Here is a 22707-nt window from a genome sequence, read left to right on the forward strand (position 1 = left end):
AGTATGGGCTAATAGCAGTAAGGCCAAATAAAAATTTTCTTCAAATACTTTTTTCGATATTTTTTTATACTTCAAGGGGTGTTAAAATTCTAAATCAAATAGCAAAATGATCCTTGGTACGACCTTCTTAAAACAATTCCATATAGCATAGTAGTACCCCCCCTCCCCCGGTTTAGACAGGCCTTATACTGTTATGGGATTAAACCATTAGTTTCCATTTACAGAGGAAAGTAGGTTCGAGTCTCGGCGCTGTGTGGAAGAGTGCACTGCTACTTGTTTAAAGATTTCCTCCAGCGATTTTTTAACTTACCATTGAAAAGCAATATCCCAAGTATAAATACAGTAAAGTACACACACTAAAGGGTAAAAAAAATACATCGGAAGTAACACATATATGTTTACAACCTTGACACTGACATAGTAAAAGAGAAGTTACAAGATAATTCCTGCTACAAATCTTTGAGTATTATGGTGTTTTTGAAACGGCATTCAGTGCTGTTTTGCGGACCAAAAACATTGTACATCATAAGTCAAAGTCCTGTATAAACACAGAATGAATTGTGTGCGTGCAGAGAGTAGGCCAAGGGAACATGTGTTAGACATTGGTGGGACCACCCACAACTCATAAACCAATCAGCTGAAAGCTGCCACTTTCAGAGCAACCAGTTTACAGTCTTTTTCCATCGCCAATAAGCCGAAACACCCCCCTACCTTGTGTGGGTTGACAGGTTGAAGAGATGACCAGCATTCAGTGCTGAGCAACTATATATTCCTGATGCGCTAGCATCCTGTTTGACTCTCGTATTGTCAATGTTCTCTAAAAAGACAAACGGTTGCATCCTGTGCGAGTATTCAACAGCGATCACACGGTCTGAACACATAGGCCTACACAGGATGCTGCAAAGGCAGAGGTAGCTGAGTCAGTGACAGTATTGATTGTGTTTTTGTCTGAGGAGTCTATCTGACAGGTCTAGGTGGGTCTGTCCACTCTTGATTGATGAGATGCAGAGAGGCACCATTTCGACTATACTCTCTTAATGCTAACAGACCACATACCTCTATGGCTGTCTCCTACTGATCCCTACATCGTGGGATGGGAACACCATGCTTGATGACAACCATAACACTGGCATCACTGGAATAAATACAGCACTGTGTATCTGGATCATGTCATAACACAACAACTTTAGTGCTCACTGCTCAGCCTCAAACTGCTACCTTCACCGTAAGGGTACGGTTTTCCAAATCAAGGCAAGAAAGTAAGACAACTGCTTAGATTGATTTGCTTCTAAGGGCTAGTACTTACCACATAACCAACTGTCAGCTCCCTCCATCCAGGACATCAAATGCACCTCATCAATTAACATGGCTTCCATGAGAAACATGATGAAGAAACTTTCCTTGAGAACAAAACCCGTCTCGAAAAGCATGAGCCTGTGTCACGACTTCCGCCGAGGCTGCCTCCCCTCCTTGTTCGGGCAGGCTTCGGCATTCGTCGTCACCGGCTTACTAACCACTGCCGCCCCAATTATCATCATCACATTTGTCTTGTCTTGTCAATCACACACACCTGGTTCTAATCCCCTCATTATTCCGTGTATAAGTGTTCCATCTGCCCCCTTGTCCTTGTGGGTGATTGTTTATTTGTGAGAGTAGTGTGCGCCTGACTCATTCTATCACACTCATCACACCTGTAAACCCCAAAGGGTTATTATATAATGTATTTCATTTTACACTAGACTTTAGTATCCTGGGAATGTGAGAGTAGTGTAGCTCGGTGGAGCTACTCGTACCATTTTGTTGCCAGGGTAGATATTTCCCCTCTGCCTATGTATTGTATGGAGATACCGTTACAGTGTATTGCCAGGGTAGATAGTTTCCCCTGTGCCTGTTTCGTTTGTTGCTATTTCAGCGCATTTGTGTAACGAAGGAATAAACTCTGTATTCTGTGATTACCCTCCTGCGCCTGACTCCTTCCATCACACCCATCACAGCCTGGGTAACTAAACAACCAATAAAACCCTGGAATGATAACACTAACGAGGGTTTTATAGCTTTCGAGTTAAACACTGTTTATAAAAGATTCACAAGGTAGGTCTGGAGTTTCAAATGGGTAATTGCTGCTGAGCCAAGACTGTGACATGGCATAAGGCTCAACAATGTCACGGAATGACAGTTTCTCACTCAGATTATGCAGATAGAATGTCAATTTTTCAGAAATGGATGTGTCCCTCTGCCAGGTTTAATTGATAATGGCCTTCACCCAAGATCAACAGTACGTCAACATTCTGTGTGGAGGCTCCTATTGCTTTTACTAATCTGAGAGGATTGTGGCTCAAGCAGAGAATAAATTATTCACTGTATCGACATCCAGGCAAGGGAACAGGAAGGAAGGAGGAAATAATGGATTGTCATCAATGATTCATATCCTCTCAATAGCGCAATAAGGGACAATAGCCCAGCCAGGAATCATGCAAATGGTAAATAAGGTAAAATACCATGTTTTTTTCCAGATATGCTGTACAACAAAAGTGGCTGGTATTGATTATCTCAAATGTGACACAGGTTAGCTAATCCACACGCAACATGCTGCTTGTCGAAGGTCAAAAATAAAGGCAGTTGGATTTGACACATTCTCAAGTAATGGTGTGTTCTGAAGCTGTTAATCATCAGTTAGCAGGTTAACCTACACTAGAAGGAGCACCATGAAAAAAACTAACAAAAAACAGCTGGGACGTGCTGTACCGTTGCACCACAGCAGTCATTCTAATAAACATGTCTGAATAAATAAAAAGGTATTTAATATAAAGCTGTAAATAAATCTCCAATCAAGTGAATTACCTGTAATTATGCAGCATGTATATTATTTTGTATTGACACGTTTTGTTCTACATTGCTTATAGTGAATTGGAGGGGACCAAGGACTAAGCTCTGAGGGACACCCGTATGGATAACAGCCCGTTTACCATTTCCTTACCTTTCATGATCTTGCGATGGAAGTTGATGGCATCCACAGAGGCGGTGACTATGTTGGTCTTGCAGTGTCGGGCCGCCACAATTCCAGCCACCTCGTCCATCAGTTTCATTGTCACACCTGGGGAGACCAGATAGCATGTGACTCCTATGTTGTCACTAAATCAAATCTTTCCTCTAATATAATTTCCCCCACAGTATATCAATAAAAGTAATAATATCTTTCATATTCGGCATTGATCAGTTTCAGGGCCATGAGAACATGACTATTTAATCACTTTTTTCCCCTTTCTCACAATGTATCGACAGTTAGCTCATGAGGAGGAGGGACTAGTAATGTAAAAATGGAAGACTGGCATTGGGCCGAGTAAGAAAATGGAACAACTGCATTTGTTTCAGTCCACTTTAATCAAATGCATGATCTCTGATATCGATTTGGAGCCTCAAAATCAGTGGTGCGCATCTCTGTTGCATAGAGAGAGAGAGAGAGAGAGAGAGAGAGAGAGAGAGAGAGAGAGAGAGAGAGAGAGAGAGAGAGAGAGAGAGAGAGAGAGAGAGAGAGAGAGAGAGAGAGATAAAGAGAGAGTGAGAGATATTTACAGCAAAATAGAGAGGTAGGAGGGGTTGTACTGTACATCCATTGCTGATGATGCCAGATTGCTGTCGGCTGAGAGTACACTGAGATAAGGGGAAGGGGGATGGATTTCCTGTGTGGAGACAGGATGTGATGTATGAGGCCTGGCAGACTGACCAATCATGCCCTTCATGGCCACAGCCAGAGAGTGATGCGGACCAGAGGTGTCAGCGCTGACAGGAAGATAGAAAACATTGCGTCCAAGAGAGCTCTATGACAAGAAATGGCCTATTCACACCTACTGACACACACGTGCACAGACCTAGACACACATACCTACAAACACAAACGCACACAGACATGTGCACACACACGCACATGCACGCACACACACTCACACACAGACACACACAGTTCTGATGAAGGCCTCATTACAACAATCAGAACTTCAACTAACTTTAAACATACTGTAGAAGATTATGATTTCAGATTGTTTCTTGTAATCAGAATGTATTATGTAGCCTGGTTCTACATGAGAAGTGAGACGGCACAGCTAATTTTCTCTGCGAAGTACCAGAAATTTAGATGAGGCTAAATGTAGTCATTATGCTAGTAGCATCTTCAGTGCTGGGAAAGACGCAAAAGCCACATTTGAGATTGCTTCTGTAATACAGCACCAGACATGAATACCTGTCACTATCAATGCTTCTCTTGCTGAGGAAACCTAAGCATGGGGTTCTAGGATAGTAGCCATAAGATCCAATGGCTTTGAGCAGGTGCTGGAGATCAAGGAAGGCTATAAGTTCAGCAAAAATACAAATACGTATTGTCTCACTATGATCTATGCTACAACTTTGAGGTCTGAAAAGTGTTTCATGCAGTTGTTCATATTGGTATGTTAAAGTTGAGAGAACTCATTTTATAAGGTTGATACTTCTAACAGCCTGCTGATGTGCTGCAGTGTGCTTTCACTTGCCTGCAAGAGATTGCACGTTGCACAGACATACTGTACATAGTCATGAATGGGGCTTAATGGTAGTTTTGTATCCTGCAAGGGTTGAGCCTATAGGCAACACGGCTACCTCCAAAGTGCATTCTAGACCAGTGCTCTGGAATAGGTTTGATGGCATACAGCCGCAAAGGTGACCAAATGTATGATAGTGTTCCTTTTTTTATTCTATTTAACCTTTATTTAACCAGGAAGTCCCATTGAGGTCAGACATCTTTATCAAGGGAGACCTGGCCAAGAAGGGGCCCCAATACATGTGGGAAAAATAGACAGTATGTGAAAGGCCATTTACAAGGGAGGTAATTCCATTCTCTACTTTCTCACCTCCCTCATCTTCACATTGGAAGACAGCAGGAAGCTGCCCTCTGAAAAAAGTGTTTCTCCCATTTGATGTGGTTGCGCATCTAAAAGGTGACAGCAGCCAGCGTGCGGTCAGTGTGTGGACGGTTATTATCCATCGGTGTAGGCTCCCTTTCAATGAGTGTGTGTGTGATGAAGCATTTTATGAGACATTGCATTGTTTTTTCCCCCTCTCAGCCCCATGTGAAAATTGATGGGATCTCACCTCTGATTAAATTTCCCCTGGGTCTAGGGAAAAGCCACTCGCTTATATTCAGGAGCAGTCGGAAGTTGTGTCTGTGCATGTAGCCGCCCTGCTGCTGCTGCTGAATGATGCTTCTCACTTCTACCACTTCCTAGAGACCCTCTTGCGAGCCATTAATCAGAACTGAATGTTAACAGAACTGGATGTAAACAAGAACAAACTTAGTTTTTCTCTCAAAATACGTACTGTTTATTTTCCTACATGTATTGGTGCCTTTGGCTTTAGGCAATGAAGTCTCTCTCTGCCTTTTATCAACGTTTATTAGAACGTTACAGTCAGGAAATGACAGCGTTATCAAGGAATTCAAAATGGCGATGACAAATCTGTTGGAGACAAGAGACATGCTGCAAATGGGATTATACGCTGGTTATGGCAGTCTTATGGCAATGGTGTTTGTTATTCCCTGGTATTTCTTTCTATGCCGAAATATAGCTAATGTGCTAACGCTATGTTATTACTAATGCTAATGTCTAGCGTGAAAAAGCCCTGCGCCTGGAGACACGTCATGAGCTTATACCTCCTCCACAAACCACCCGACATTATCTACCCACGATTCAATTATGCTTTTTATGTCCTTTAATGGCTGCCGGGGCTCAGGAGAGGGCTCAGGAGAGGGAGAGAGAGAGAGAGAGAGAGAGAGAGAGAGAGAGAGAGAGAGAGAGAGAGAGAGAGAGAGAGAGAGAGAGAGAGAGAGAGAGAGAGAGAGAGAGAGAGAGAGAGAGAGAGAGAGAGAGAGAGAGAGAGAGAGAGAGAGAGGGATCACCGCTGTCACACAGGAAATCTCTTTCAAATGGAGAGAAAACCCATCTACAATGAAAAGGGAAGGGAAAGGGGGATACCTAGTCAGTTGCACAACTGAATGCATTCAACCGAAATGTGTCTTCCGCATTTAACACAACCCCTCTAAATCAGAGAGGTGCAGGGGGCTGCCTTAATTGACGTCCACGTCATTGGTGCCCGGGGAGCAGTTGTTGTTGGGGGTTAACTGCCTTGCTCAAGGGAGGGAATACGTAAGAGATCAGTATCTCGACTGTATATTTCTAAATATGGCAACAGACGAGAAGGGGGACGGAGCTTGTTGAGATACGACTGGCCTCTCTTTGGATTGACCTCCGACCCTGTCAGCTGTTATCAGCTCTCTACTACTGTAGGTATCTAGGAGTTTTCCTGAGGGGCAAAAGCAAGCCTTTGCCTTTTAAAAGTAGGCATCGCTCCAGCTATGCTTTAATTTAATCGGAGCCTAATTTATTTGACATTAAGTAGACCAACAAAACATTGGCAGATAAACTTCAAAATCCAACAACAAATCAAAGGAGAGTTTATTCGTCATATGCACAGGATACAGCAGGGTGTGAACAGACAAGGCACCCTGCAACATCCTTCCCCTCATTGAACTGTAGAAGGAGTGCACTCCACTACGGACGGGGGTAAATAAAAACTCTCTCTCTTTCCTCCTCTCTCTCTCTCTCACTCATCCCCCCTCTCTCTCTCTCTCTCTCTCTCTCTCTCTCATACCCTGTCTTTCTCGTTCTCTCCACAGCGAGTGCTATAATCAAATGGCTCAACCTGCCTCCTAATGAGGTGTTACCATAGAAACAGGACTCTGTTAATATTTTCGCAAGTAGCTCCCGAGGTCCTGAAAAGCCACATATTTTATGTATATTTGTTCGCTGTTTTAAGAGTTTGCAGCTGTTTCCTGCATAAACAACTTCCCACTGGGCACAGATAACAAGTGGGTGCTGTATTCTACAAATAGCAAGTGGGTGCTGTCATGGTTACCATAAAAATTGCTTCGACTGATCAAGGGCTGGCTGGAAACAGTGTCACGATACCAGAAATGGCTTCAAAGTTTCAGGGGGATAAGGAGGGACAAACAAGGCTTGGATATAAGTATTAACAGTGATTCCACCAACATATATATATATATATATATATATTGTTGTTTATTTACGTTTGTAACATTTAAGAGACACTTTTATATACCCTAACAGACAGACTGACTCTAGCACTCGACTGGTGTTAAATTGATTAACACTTACAGTAAATTACAGTGTGTGTGTGTGTGTGTATGTGTGTGTGCGTCATGTTGATGATGCATCAGGTCAATGTGTTTTGCTAGTTTCTGTATCAGCTTGAATTGAAGCAGAATTGAATTGATTGATTGATAAGCACACAAACACACCCACATAAATATATATACACACACACATACACACACACACACACACACACACACACACACACACACACACACACACACAATGGCCCCGTTAGACAGCAGGACTACATCTGATTGATGAATGCTACAACATGCCAAATAATTCAGAATTAAACACTTCTGCTCTATGGATACTAACAAAACCTTTGAAACACCCATGTTTTTTCCATTCATTTGTCTATTGTTTAATCAGACTGCCATGGTCTCAAAGCCTGTGGCAATCAACAGCTGTTTCCATGGAAACAAGTGAAAAGCTTCCTAACAACACAAGGAGAGAGATAGAAAGAGAGAGCGAGAGAGAGAGCGAGAGAGAGAGAGCGAGAGAGAGAGCGAGAGAGAGAGAGAGAGAGAGAATGAGAGGTGTCAGGGAGCGATATCCTCTTTCTTTCCTCTCATACTAGCTGAGTTAGCCCTCAATGATTTAAAAGCATTGGATTGGTCTGAGCATGTTCATCCGTTTTAAACCTATGAGGTTGGGGTGAATGGATACACATTTTGGCAAAATGGATAGAGAAAGGGGATTCAGCAGCAGTCTAGTGTGGGGAGACCAGTCAATGGACTGCAGATGGAAGTTGTTCTTAAGCACAGGATCAGCTTCCCCTCCCCAATTCCTAACTTAATCCATTAGCTGATCTAAGATCTAGTCTAGGGGCAGCGTCAGCCTACTCAGAAAAACCATTTGATGAGGCACTCGTCCTTGACCATCTAAACTGTGGCTGTGACATCCAGTTTGGCTGTGAGAGGGAGACAGTCACAGCTCCCTGGGCTGGTCTAGTTTGAAGGACTTCTGAAGTCCAGACTCCACTCTGTCATGGATGGAGCCCTTAGGCCCCCCTCACACTGCCTGAGAGCCTTGTGCTCCCCATCCATCTATTCACTTTCACTGAAATCAATGGTGATTCATCTGCCCTGGACTCATCTCCTGAGTCATTAGAAATCAGTCACAAAATCATTTTTTTTTGTAGATAGTTCATTTAAATACTGTGTCTTTAATGGTTTATTTAGTAGGTATTTTGTTCAGAAAGCAACAAGATACTTCAGACAAAAACACATGCACACACACACGCACACATACACACACACACACACACACACGCACATGTACAGTTCTACACACACACTCACACACACACACTCACACACACACACTGCGTTCCAAGGCTTTCCCAGCACATGTACTAACTTTAAAACCCTGCGTCAGGCAGTGGCTTCAACCACTTATTGGTATTCCCAACAACACTCCATCGGACCATTTCCGGCCTGTCTAGCGTGGAAATCCTGCCAGAGATACGATGAAAGAGAAAACCTTCACTATTCGAAAAGAGGGAGAGAGAGAGAGAGAGAGAGAGAGAGAGAGAGAGAGAGAGAGAGAGAGAGAGAGAGAGAGAGAGAGAGAGAGAGAGAGAGAGAGGGGTAAAAAAGGCCCATGATGACTTTAGCTGTGTATGATGAGCGATCGATAACTGGCAGCCTGGGAACCTAAGCCTCCTTGTTGCTCCTCATCTGTGATGTGCTCATTACCACAAGAATGGCCATCGGAGAGAAATACAGATCAGCGCACGGGAAAAGATCGACACCTCCGCTTGCCGGGAAAAGGCTGGGCTGTCAGGGCCAGTAACTTCATGACTAGGTTCACATCACTTTTTAATGCTGGGAAAATCAATCCACCTCAAAACTTGTTGGAGAGAGTTGTTGGAAATAAAAAAAGTATGTGTTTATTTTCTGCAGATGGCCAAAGATACTGGGCAAAAAAAAACAGCATTCACTTGCAGTCTTCTGAAGTTTTAAACTCTTCAAGCAGCAACTGATTGTTTGCGTGCCACAGTGATAATGTGTCAGGTCAATGTGGTTGTTATGCGACAATATTACATTTCTGTATTCATTTGCATTGATCGCTACAGAGGGAACGAGAAATAAACAGAAAGGAGGAGAGAGAAAGAGACACAAGGGAAGAGAGGAAAGGATAGATAGCAGCAGAGAGCGAGAAGAGAGCAGAGACATGTGGGGGGCAGAGAGGGGAAGGGCAGACACAGTTAAGAGGCTGATGTGAAATGTCTGACTTTTTCATTTGGACCCACTGAGGAATGTGTCCAATTAAGAGGCAAATGGGGAACAAGCGGCGGCGGCCATTTAGAATGCAGTCGGTGCCCTTTTCATGCTTCCCCCCTCGCTCACATGGAGTGGCTCATTAAGAACGCTATGCAGAGCACGCTGCTGAGGATGCTGCTACTGTCGTGTTTACATAAGGCATCCAGGTTGGATGCTGCTGCCTCTCTGTCTCTCTCTTCCTGACTCTCTATCTGGAATGTACAAACCATCTAAAACTCTGTTGAATGACACACACACACACAGTAGAAGTGACCGAGCAGCTTTCCTCACCTCCATGTACGAAGCCGTGCAGCGTGCAGTCTGAAGGCCCCACCAGATGGATCAGGCTTGACTGGCTAAAGCCGACCGTGTAGGGCTCTGCAACACACACAAGCACGCGCACACACACAGAAAAAAACCAGAGTTGAAATATAAGTATTGAGACAGTTAAATGACCTCAGTATTACTAAAATAATCAGGGAATAACCAGGAATACTTTGCGAAGCGTTCAAGGATGGAAAAATGACATCCATCCATCCCAATATCTCTGTGCTGACATGCGTGCAGCCTTTAGAGAATCCATACAGACGTACCTTTCGTTGTTCTGTCTGTGCAGCAGGTCAAACGAACCAGGAAAATCACAATTAGGTGGAGAAAGAAAACCAACATGCTATTTTACTGTCAGATCAGCTATTCACCAGTAATACACACAGTTTTGAAATTATACCATACTTTGTACTACTTCGGTTTAAGCTGGCACTTTAACTGATCTTTACTTATTTACTAGGGTAAGAGTGATTTATGTGATATAATGTATACTTTCTGGTACCTACATCAAATAATTCAATACAACTGGTAACTACTGTACTTTGTGACAAGAGGCAGTAGCACCATGGCCAAACCAACTGAGCCATCACACTTTTACATTCATTTAGTTTACAACTAGGGAGAATTCAAACATGGTTCTCAAACACAGCAATTTTTAATTTTTGTCATTTAGCAATTGCTCTTATCCAGAGCAACTTACAGGTGCAATTAGGGTTAAGTACCTTGCTCAAGGACACATCCACAGATTTTTCACCTAGTCGGTTCGGAGAATTGAACCAGCAACCTTTGCATTGTCCCTTTTTACTAACCCAAAGCTGTTAACCACTAGGCTAAACAGACTTGCTTCTAATGGGTGATATCTATGCTACTGCTCCGATTTAGACATAGAATTGGATAGAGAGCACACACCCTATCTTTGCCATTATGGAAAATGTGCCCTCTATCCAACCCTTAGGGTTTAGATCGTATGGAGGAGTTCAATCCCATAAGTCCTAAAGGTCAGAGGTCAGCAATAGGGGTCAGAGGTGTTTACCTGGGGCAGACACAGGCATGAGCAGCTCTCCGTTCCTCTCCTTCGTCTCTAGTCTCTCCATCTTCTGAGCCTCGTAGCGCTTCTTCCCCTCTTCCTCCTGCTCTGGGCTGGCATACTAGAAGGGACACATGCATGTTAACCATCATGTGAGGGAAATGCAAAACTAACCATAGATCAGTGTCTAGGGTCAACTTCATCCTTCTCTGTCCATTGACCTACCTTGATGGGAGGCACCTCTGTGACATTGTCCACGTCTTTCAGAGAGAAGGGGACATACCAGAGCGCAGCCCGGTTGGTCATCTTCGTAGCCCCTGTGAGAGTGAACATGAGTTTACTATCCCATAGCATTTCATGCCCTCTTAGGACTTCAAACATCTGCAGCGACTGAAAGGTACACTCAGCAATATGGCATTATCATACACAACAGGGTGAATATCAACAACAAGACTAAAATCTGCCAAGACAGCCTATTGGCTCTTTTCAATTTGCGCCCTCCTTTTGGATGGAGCTAATAGTGGCAGTCTTTCACTGATTTGAATGTTGTCAATGTTGATATCTGTAAGCAAGAAGTCACCCCGGCTGTGTGTAAGGATGTCATTTTGCTGAGTCTACTTTAAAAAATTGCCAGGAAATGCAGCTACAAACATACAGGGATATGATAGGCAAAATGAGAGACTCCTTCAAATTATATGACATCTATGAATTCAATGTTTGACTGCTAGTAAAGGCTAGCACTACAGCAACTTTATTATTTAATTTTTTTACCCCCTTTTTCTCCCCAATTTCGTGATTATGATCTTGTCTCATCGCTACAACTCCCCAACGGGCTCGGGAGAGGATCGAACCCCAGGCTGTAGTGACACCGCAACACTGCGTTGTAGTGCCTTAGACCGCTGCGCCTCTCGGGAGGCCCACTACAGCAACCTTTGTAACTTCTTTGGCTGAATGTCAGTTTCCTTCCCTTTCCTGATATTTTTGCAGAGGAAACAAATGTGGCATTTGCTCAATGTGAGACAACAATTGTATTCATCCAAAACACGAACAGCGGAAATCTATGAGACTCTGCAGAAACCTTGTTTCATCCCAAGTATGACCAAACCCTATGTGACCTGCACAGCCAGGGTCCCCAAATACCATTGGTTGAAATGAAACCAGGGAGAAATTAAAGCGAGATCAGATTGAATACAGGCCTCAGCAGGCCCTTCCAAAGTACCTACAGAGCTAAACTACAGCTAAGGTTGAGAGCTTTTGCAGTGCAGGTTCCAAAATGTCCTTTCGGGGAACTCATATGCAGAGTGCAATAGAAGAGCAGAATGTGTTTTTGTTTAATAACATTATGATTGAGTACCTTATATGTACCGCTTTGAGCGTAATGTTTGAAAAGCGCTTTACAAATAAAGTTGATCATTATCCTTACTGTGTTATCAGGGGCAAGTGCACACATGTGCCATAAAAACCAGGACCTCTTAGCAGAAGCAGTAGTACATTGACATACAGGGAGGCTTCATTATTATCACCCAAACTGTTGTGATGATGACATCCCCATTGCATTATGATGTCATATCTAGGACTGTTCATGTGATCTGCCTAGATATAGACAGCATAGATATGAACTGTGCTGTATATTCTGCACTACATCACAATTAAACAAATTATGTTCTACTAATTCCCATCATCTTATACACTGAACAAAAATATAAACGCAACATGTAAAGTGTTGGTCCCATGTTTCATGAGCTGAAATAAAAGATCCCAGAAATGTTCCATATGCAGGAAAAGCTTATTTCCGTCAAATGATGTGCACTAATTTGTTTACATCCCTGTTAGTGAGCATTTCTCCTTTGCCAAGATAATCCATCCACCTGACAGGTGTGGCATATCAAGAAGCTGATTAAACAGCATGATCATTACACAGGTGCACCCTGTGCTCGGGACAATAAAAGGCCACTCTAAAATGTGCTGTTTTGACACACAACACAATGCCACAGATGATTCAAGTTTTGAGGAAGTGTGCAATTGGCATGCTGACTGCAGGAATGTCCACCAGAGCTGTTGCCAGAGAATGTAATGTTAATTTATCTACCATAAGTCACTGCCAACGTTATTTTAGAGAATTTGGCAGTACGTCCAATCGGCCTCACAACCGCAGACCACATGTAACCACGCCAGCCCAGGACCTCCACATCCGGTTTCTTCACCTGCGGGATCGTCTGAGATCAGTCACCCGGACAGCTGATGAAACAGTGGGTTTGCACAACTGAAGAATTTCTGCACAAACTGTCAGAAACAGTCTCAGGGTAGCTCATCTGCATGCTAGTCGTCCTCACCAGGGTCTTGACCTGACTGCAGTTCGGCGTCGTAACTGACTTCGGTGGACAAATGTTCACCTTTGATGGCCACTGGCACGCTGTAGAAGTGTGCTCTTCACGGATGAATCCCGGTTTCAACTGTACCGGGCAGATGGCAGACATCGTGTATGGCGTCGTGTGGGCGAGTGGTTTGCTGATGTCAACGTTGTGAACAGAGTGCCCCATGGTGGCGGTGCAGTTATGGTATGGGCAGGTATAAGCTACAGACAACGAACACAATTAGATTTTATCGATGGCAATTTGAATGCACAGAGATACCGTGACGAGATCCTGAGGCCCATTGTCGTGCCATTCATCCGCCGCCATCACCTCATGTTTCAGCATAATAATGCACAGCCCAATGTCGCAAGGATCTGTACACAATTCCTGGAAGCTGAAAATGTCCCAGTTCTTCCATGGCCTGCATACTCACCAGACATGTCACCCATTTAGCATGTTTGGGATGCTCTGGATCGACATGTACGACAGCGTGTTCCAGTTCCCGCCAATATCCAGGAACTTCGCACAGCCATTGAAGTGGAGTGGGACAACATTCACAGGCCACAATCAACAGCCTGATCAACTTTATTACATTTACATTTACATTTTAGTCATTTAGCAGACGCTCTTATCCAGAGTGACTTACAGTTAGTGAATACATATATTTTTTAAATACTTTATGCGAAGGAGATGTGTTGCGCTGCATGAGGCAAATGGTGGTCACACTGGTTTTCTGATCCACGCCCCTACCCTTTTTAAAAAGGTATCTTTTAAAGGCAGTTGCATTTGCAGTGCGTTCTGTGTGGTGCATACGTTGGATTTATCGAACGTATGTGTCAAACTGTATGTGTAGACGGCTTGACAGAAATGGTAGCAGAAGGTGAATGTTGAACTTTTGTTGATGCTGCGTACCATTTTGTGCAATGACGCTATCGGTGTGATCGAGGCGTTAGGCTGCGTTTAGACAAACAATGTATATAAACCCTGGATTGCTGACACTATGTATTGACCATTGAGAGGCTTTGAAGCCACCAGTCGGACATATTGGCACTCCCCAGTAGGAGCAGTCCTCCATAGGAATGAATGGAATTCTACAGTATTTTAATAAAATGTTTCAAGGACAAAATTACATGTCTTTAAGTATTTATTTGTTGTAGTGGGGACAGTAACATTAGTAAGCTCAAAAAATTATACTTTAAGGAAAAATTGTATTCTTATGTTTAGTTCACACAATATAATTTAAAAGTATGCATTAAGGTGCCTGTAATAAATTAAATGTGGCAAAAACGAATGTAGTCATTAATAAATGCATTTCTATAGCTTCCAAAATATTTTTTACACTGGTGGGGGTGCCAAGATGGAGGCAGGGTGGCTTCAACACAGCTCCCCCTGTCAGTCATCTAGTGTATATATAAATCATTGGTTTAGACAGGTAGTCTAATTACTTTTTTTCACTAATAGGTCTTTTGACCAATCAGATTAGCTCTGAAAAAGATCTGATGTGAAAAGATCAGATGTGATTGATCAAAATACCAATTAGTGGAAAAATATCAGAATTGGGCTGCCTGTCTAAACGCAGCCTTAGTAGCTGCCAATGGAACAAGCATCACAGTACATTATTACATGCTGTATGTAGCCTTGGTTGGCACACCACATAGTAGTAGGCTGTAAAGATGTAGCGCGGCTGTTGAATGGAAGAGGAATTGTGACAAGCCTGCATTTGGGATTTGCATTCACACCCAAGTCATAGCTGTGAAGACAGATGGCGTTGCCATGCCAACCCTGCACAGAATCGGGCGCGCTTCACCCGGCCTCGTTAGCTCGCTGCTCTCTATCATCCAGGAAGTTCCTCACATATGAGGAAGCAGAGGTTTATTTACATATCCTCAGCTCACCAAGACTGACACTAGGCTATAAATAGCTGCACTGGACCTCATCACTGAAATGTAGGGGAGGGGGTGGGATGGGAAGGGATGAGGGAAGAATCAGCATGAAAGCGATTCCCACTCCAATTCATGACCTTTCAAAAAAAAGGAGAGGAGTGCAATGCTATCAGATCACTGGCTCTGAATTTGAAATTGATAATATTGCTGTTTGATATGGTGTCATAGTCTTGATGGGCCTATTGCAACCATCGATGGCCACCAGAATATCGCCAGCTGATCTCTTGTTAAACCATCAATACACGCTAAATTCACCTGCACAGTTGATCTCAAAATGCAACCATTATTGGTCACCTCATTACCGCTCCCTAAAAGCTGATGTCGGTGTTACCTTAGTCCTGCTTGCTACCAAAGTCATTCAAATCATTGGAATAAACAAACGCTTGTTTGTTTTTGTTTTGGAGGACTGAAGGAGAAGAGATTTTCAAATTTTGCTAAATCTAAGAAGAAGAGAAATTTGCTCCCCGATTGGCGTAATTCAAACAACATTTGTTTGTGGAGTTCCATTGGTGAGGAGACTATCCTTGACTGGCAAACACTAGTCTGAATCACAAAGTACATTCACATCCCCTTCCCTAGTCAATCCTTCATCCCATTCTTGGCAATTCTCCAAGGGAAGTCTTCCATTCCCAGTGACTTTAAACACTCCGAATCCGAACCGCCGAAGAGATAACCCCAAGATCTTTCTTTCTCTCTTTCTTTCTATCCCTCCCATCCCAAAATAATCCACATTTTACTGGCTGTTCAGAACAATGTGTTCCAAGTACAAAGAGAGGACAGCAGGGATTGTTTAACACTTGATCCGATGATCAAAACCACAAATTTTCCATAGCCGTGAGCCAAGCACAGGGCGGCGCACAATTGGCCCAGCGTCGTCCGTGTTTGGCCGATGTAGGCCGTCATTATAAATAAGAATTTGTTCTTAACTGACTTGCCTAGTTAAATAATATATATATTTTTTAATTAAACTAAAAAACTAAAACCACTACAGAACTGAACAGAACAGAGGGGGAAGATAGACTATAATTGCTTATTTGAATGATGCTCAATGATTCACACAACAATGTATTTCTCAGAGCACAAGAGGAATTGTGTTTAGTCTTATTGTCTGTCTGTACGCTGCAAAGCATGGAAGAGAATTCAGCCAAAAATCCTATAGAGTTGCTAGTGGATAGGCTATATCTGATGTGAAAACTTGAGTGAGCAGTATTGTAAATCTCTGCTCCCTATGGATGTCTGAGATGTGACTGTTTACATGAGAGACAATTATGCTCAAGTGTGTGTGTGTTTGATGTTGACGATAAAGTGTTTTCCTGTGTACCAAATACGCCAGATATTGTTAATCTGCGGGGAGGCTAGAGGGCGGTGCTCATTTTGGAAGTGGGTTGCTCATTTGATTGTTACATGAAGTAGGCCTTTGCTGAAAGCCTTCTTAAATACCAGCCCCTTGTATCACGCTTGGACAGCCTTGGATACACGTGCAAGTTGGTGGCACTGATATTTGGCAGTCTCGGCCACATATAGAGGCTTACGGTACGTAGCCTGTCTAAGACTAAAGCAAAGCAACTGGCGAGGTACTGCTCTGTTTCAGCCATTATGGGCGGCCTAGCTGTGTGGAGAAAGTGTTTTTTGTATCCTTAAGTGTCCTTGTATCCAATACCTTTGACATGTTTAACTCTTTCTTGATGTAATGTGATTTGTGGATTCAAATAAAGTATTTAAAATGTGTGTGTGTGTGTGTGTGTGTGTGGATGGTCCGCCCTGCGGGGACAATCATCACGGCTTGTGCACACAGTACCCAGAGTTCCCCTGGGGGAGTGTGAGTGAGGCCACGCTGACGAGATGCACACTGACTGCCTGTGAGGAACCTGGGAGTCCGGTCATGTGACCACACAAACACACACACCCCTCACACATACATATATGCACCCACACACACACCTTTACATTAACACATGTGCAGACATACACACACACCCTCACACACCACATACACACACCAGCAAAAACACTCACACACACATTTACATTAACACACACAACCCAGTCCCCAGCCGTCCATCCATCACCCAGGGAAGAAGAGTATAGAGACTAGTTTTCTATGAATATACAAAACCATCAAACCCTTACCACCACACGTCTGTCAGTGAATAGGACTGTGGAATTATAACTAGTCTGTTCAAGGTAGACAAGTAGGCTTGGGAGGTTATGGTCAAAAAAAGAGGCACAAGAAGGCGAAATCTCAAATGTCACTTAGATGTAGAAGCGATAAAGAGGCAAGTGTGTGTCCAGAGAAGCCCTGGTACACACTCACACTCACATTCTCTCACACACACACACACACACACACACAGCGTCTGTAGCCGACTGGGCCGCTGTTTGTGACGCCTGACACTGAGTGGAAAGGACAGAAGCAAATAATGTCTGCTCCCGTTAGCTTCTCTTCCCCTAGGGCCTGCAGGAGCCTTTAAAGGGCCAAACACTGACACAGCACACACACAGCGGCACACACACACAATGACACACATACACAAACATACACACACAAATGAACACACATGCATACACAAACCCACATAAACACACAGACACACAAACATACACACATATATACATACACACACAAATGCACGCACGCACACACACAGGGAGAATATGTCCCATGCCAAAAGAGAGAACCCCTGCTATCCTACACATTGCTAGCATTTGTTTGTGTTCAGAATGTCATACTATCCTATTTAGAGGACAAAGTGAGTATGATACAGAATGAATGGAAATGAACAAGAACAATCTTGTTACAATGCCTTCTCCAGTCCATTGTATTTCATATGACAGACCTAATAGACTTCCCCCATGGTTAGTTATAGTCCCTCCACTCAGGAAGGACCCCAACTGAAGGGTGTCTTTGGCTGTGCCTGTGTGGAGCAGCAGCAGCATCAGCTAGCTCCTCTCTCTCCACCTGTCATCCTCATCGCTCTGCCCCCGCGTCTCCCAACCTGCTCCTGCCACACGGAGAAACATTGTTGCTGTGGCAACGGCCACCTGGGGGATCCCACTTTTGTTTCCTCTTCTCATCCCCCTCGTGCTCTCTCTCTCTCTCGCTCTCTCTCTCTCTCATCCCCCCTTTCTCTCTCTCTCGCTCATCCCCCCTTTCGCTCTCTCTCTCTCTCTCTCTCATTCCCCCTTTCTCTCTCTCTCTCTCTCTCTCTCTCATTCCCCCTTTCTCTCTCTCTCTCTCTCTCTCTCATCCCCCTTTCTCTCTCTCATCCCCCCTTTCTCTCTCTCTCTCGCTCATCCCCCCTTTCTCTCTCTCTCTCGCTCATCCCCCCTTTCTCTCTCTCTCATTCCCTCTTTTTCTCTCTCTCTCTCTCTCTCTCTCTCTCTCTCTCTCTCTCTCTCTCTCTCTCTCTCTCTCTCTCATCCCCCCCTTTCTCTCTCTCTCTCTCTCTCATTCCCCCTTTCTCTCTCTTTTCTCTGATCCATTATTGATCTTAAAGGTAGACTCAGCGAAATGACGTTGCCATGAGCAGCACCGCAGATATTGAGATGAGCGAGATGCAAGACTTCGCTCTCACACAGTCACACACAGTACCTGCGCATGTGCATAGGGTTCACTTCAGGCTTTACACAGCGTGGTACCCAGGGTACCAAAACAGAGGAGAAGTTGAGCCTCGTACTTCAATGCTCTTAGTTGTTGCGGAAATTGATCCACTATGCTGTTTCTTTCTGCATCTACCTCATTTCGCTGAGTCTACTTTAAACTAAAACACACAAATGTACATTATTTTAGCTTAGCATGCTAGTGGGAATGTCCATTGTATTAATTGTGGCAATGCTAGGATCCAAACAAAACACACATAAAATACATTACTATTCTGTGTGTTTACTTCAAAGATAATGAATGGCCACATGTCACACTCGTTGACGGACGGGACGGACCAAGGCGCAGCGTGATATGCATACATGTTTATTTGAACCGAATAAACAACGACAAAACAACAAACTAAACTAAACGTGAAGGCCAAGGTACACAAACAACATACCTCACACGGAACAAGATCCCACAACCCACTAGTGCCAATAGGCTGCCTAAGTATGGTCCCCAATCAGAGACAACGAGCGACAGCTGCCTCTGATTGGGAACCACACCGGCCAACATAGATCTAGACATACTAGATCCTATAACATAGAACAAACACAACAAGGAATATACACACCCTGACTCAACATATAAGCGTCCCCTGAGTCACGGCGTGACAGTACCCCCCCCCCCAAAGGTGCGGACTCCGACCGCACAACATAAACATAACAGGGTAGGGGCCGGGTGGGCAATCCGCCTCGGAGGCGGATCCGGCTCAGGGCGTGACGACCTCTCACTCTTCGCCTCCCTGTTGCGCCCCTGGTCTGGTCTAGACCTCGGCGCGTTGCTTCCCCTCTACTTCCTCCCACTATACTCCGAGCCCTGTCTGGACCCTGGTGTGGGAGACCCCGAACCTGGAGAGGGGCTGACGTCATGGTCTGGACTGGAGCCGCTGACCGGAGCTGGACTAGGCACCGGTGGAGCGGACTGCTCTGGCTCCGGAGTGGAGCCGCTGACCGGAGCTGGATCAGGCACCGGTGGAGCGGACTGCTCTGGCTCCGGAGTGGAGCCGCTGACCGGAGCTGGACTGGACCCCGGTGGAGCGGACTGCTCTGGCTCCGGAGTGGCGCAGCTGACCGGAGCTGGATCAGGCACCGGTGGAGCGGACTGCTCTGGCTCCGGAGTGGAGCAGCTGACCGGAGCTGGATCAGGCACCGGTGGAGCGGACTGCTCTGGCTCCGGAGTGGAGCAGCTGACCGGTGCCGGATCAGGCACCGGTGGAACGGGCACGGGCCGTGCCGGACTGGACAAACGCACCACTGGTCTGGTGCGAGGAGCAGGCACAGGCCGGGCCGGGCTGGCGACGCGCACCACTGGCTTGGTGCGAGGAGCAGGTACAGGCCGGGCCGGGCTGGCGACGCGCACCACTGGCTTGGTGCGAGGAGCAGGAACAGGCCGGGCAGGGCTGGCGACGCGCACCACTGGCTTGGTACGAGAAGCAGGAACAGGCCGGGCCGGCGACGCGCACCACTGGCTTGGTGCGAGGAGTAGGAACAGGCCGGGCCGGGCTGGCGACGCGCACCACTGGCTTGGTGCGGGGAGCAGGAACGGGCCGGGCCGGGCTGGCGACGCGCACCACTGTCTTGGTGCGAGGAGCAGGAACAGGCCGGGCCGGGCTGGCGACGCGCACCACTGGCTTGGTACGAGAAGCAGGAACAGGCCGGGCCGGGCTGGCGACGCGCACCACTGGCTTGGTGCGAGGAGCAGGAACAGGCCGGGCTGGGCTGGCGACGCGCACCACTGGCTTGGTGCGGGGAGCAGGAACGGGCCGGACCGGACTGGCGACACGCACCACTTGCTTGGTGCGAGGAGCAGGACTGGGTTCCTTGATTACCCCCCGCTCCTTCTGCTGCCTAACCAGCTCCTCTCGCCGTGCCTCTACACCTTCCTTCTGCTCCCTCTGAACCAATAGCCCCCGTAATCTGGTGGCCTCCTCTCCTAACCAGCAGATCCGCCCTGTCGCGGCCTCCTGCTGCCTCGTCGTCCACACCGTGTGCCCCCCCCAAACATTTTCTTGGGGTTGCCTCTCCACCCTGATCAGGGCCTCCATCTTTCTTGCCAGATCCTCTCTTATCTCCTGCCAAGTCCATCCTCTCTGCTCCTCCTCGGCACACTGCTTGGTCCAGGTCTGGTGGGATATTCTGTCACGTTCGTTCATAGACGGGTCAGACCAAGGCGCAGCGTGATATGCATACATGTTTATTTAAACTTAATAAACACTCGACAAAACAATAAACAAAACGAAACGTGAAGTCCAAGGTAGACACAAACAACATACCTCATACGGAACAAGATCCCACAACCTACTAGTGCCAATAGGCTGCCTAAGTATGGTCCCCAATCAGAGACAACGAGCGACAGCTGCCTCTGATTGGGAACCACACCGGCCAACATAGAAATACCCATACTAGAATCTATAACATAGAACAAGCACAACAAGGAATATACACACCCTGACTCAACATATAAGCGTCCCCTGAGTCAGGGCGTGACACCACAGCCTTTTGGCCAAGATGTGCATTGGATTGTCTCCTGCTGCTTTCCGTTGAGGTCACAGATATAATCACAGCACTGCTCAGACAGTCACGATAGGGACTGGGGTTGCCATGGTTGTCAACTCCATTTGCAGCATTGTCATGTCAGCTGACATTTCAGGGTCAGAAGAGTATGTCAGGCCATGCCACTGTGCTGTTTGCTCCCTTCATCCACGGGGAGTCTGTGTGTGTGTGTACCTGAATCATAAGTGTGTGTGTGCGTTTTGGTGCGTGTGTGTGTACCCTCCAATATCCAACCTCTAATAGGAGTCTATATTTGTCTACAGTGCTAATGCACCCAGCCCAAGATTACATACACACAACAACACACACATATGTGGATATACAGCTAATGTCCCAATACATAGTAACTAGTCCACACCAGTGGAGGCTCCTCAGAGGAGGAAGGGAGGAACATCCTCCTCAGTGAATTTCATAATAATTAAAATAGTAAAACATTTTAAAAGTTATCATTTTTAGATAAAACTATACTTAATATAATCATGTCACCAAATAACTGATTAAAACACACTATTTTGCAAAGAAGGTCTACAGTAGCCTCAACAGCACTCTGTATGGTAGCACCATGGTGTAGCCGGAGGACAGCTAGCTTCCGTCCTCCTCTGGGTACATTGACTTCAATACGAAACCTAGGAGGCTCATGGTTCTCACCCCCTTCCATAGACTTACACAGTAATTATGACTTCCAGAGGACGTCCTCCGGCCTATCACAGCTCTTGCAGCATGAACTGACATGTTGTCCACCCAATCAAAGGATCAGAGAATGAATCTAGTACTGAAAGCATAAGCTACGGCTAGCTAGCACTGCAATGTATAAAATGTGGTGAGTAGTTGACTCAAAGAGAGAGAAAGAGAATAGTTGAACAGTTATTTACAAATTAATTTCTTCCAAAATGAAGAAGAAGCAAAACAGAAATAGAGAGAGAGATTTCGTCATTTTTTTTCAGTTTCAGTTTCACTTACTTAGCTAGCAAATGCAGCTAGCTAGTTTACCCTACTGAAACACCCTGCTCAAACAGAAGGATACTATGTTAGCTAGCTGGCTATGACTTTCCAACACAACACTGGAACTCTTCCAAGTCAAGGTAAGCTTTTGGTATTACTAATTTATTGCCACCTAGGCCCGCCGGTGTAACTGCTTACTGACTGTACACTAACATTACTGCATGATTGTAGAGGGTTTACTAACGCGTTAGTTCTATGCTGCTATGCCGTTACTTTAGCTAATATGGTGACAACGATTTAAGCTGTTTGTAGAGGTTTGGCTTGGAAAGGTTTTTTCGCCTGGTCACATACAGCTGATCTGTTGCACATTGAAGCCCACAAGCGAAGGGAAGAGAAGGAATACAACGTGGCTGTTATGAGAGTGAACTCTGTTTACGCCTGATCAGGGGT

General features: G+C 45.3%; 1 protein-coding gene across 4 annotated transcripts in view; it reads right to left on the reverse strand.

Annotated features, from left to right (window-relative positions):
• Positions 1 to 22707, reverse strand: part of acot7 (acyl-CoA thioesterase 7) — a 58886-nt gene that overhangs the window by 15960 nt on the left and 20219 nt on the right. For 3 of the 4 annotated variants that reach the window (XM_041846060.2, XM_041846061.2, XM_041846062.1), the window contains 5 exons: positions 11046 to 11137; positions 10827 to 10941; positions 10060 to 10074; positions 9758 to 9844; positions 2978 to 3094 (listed from right to left, as the gene is read on the reverse strand). In XM_041846060.2, coding sequence (XP_041701994.1) covers positions 2978 to 3094; positions 9758 to 9844; positions 10060 to 10074; positions 10827 to 10941; positions 11046 to 11137 — 426 coding nt within the window. The remainder of the gene's footprint in view (positions 1 to 2977; positions 3095 to 9757; positions 9845 to 10059; positions 10075 to 10826; positions 10942 to 11045; positions 11138 to 22707) is intronic. The other variant, XM_041846059.1, reaches the window with a different exon arrangement.

This window comes from Coregonus clupeaformis, chromosome 24 (assembly GCF_020615455.1).
Source record: "Coregonus clupeaformis isolate EN_2021a chromosome 24, ASM2061545v1, whole genome shotgun sequence".
NCBI lineage: Eukaryota > Metazoa > Chordata > Actinopteri > Salmoniformes > Salmonidae > Coregonus > Coregonus clupeaformis.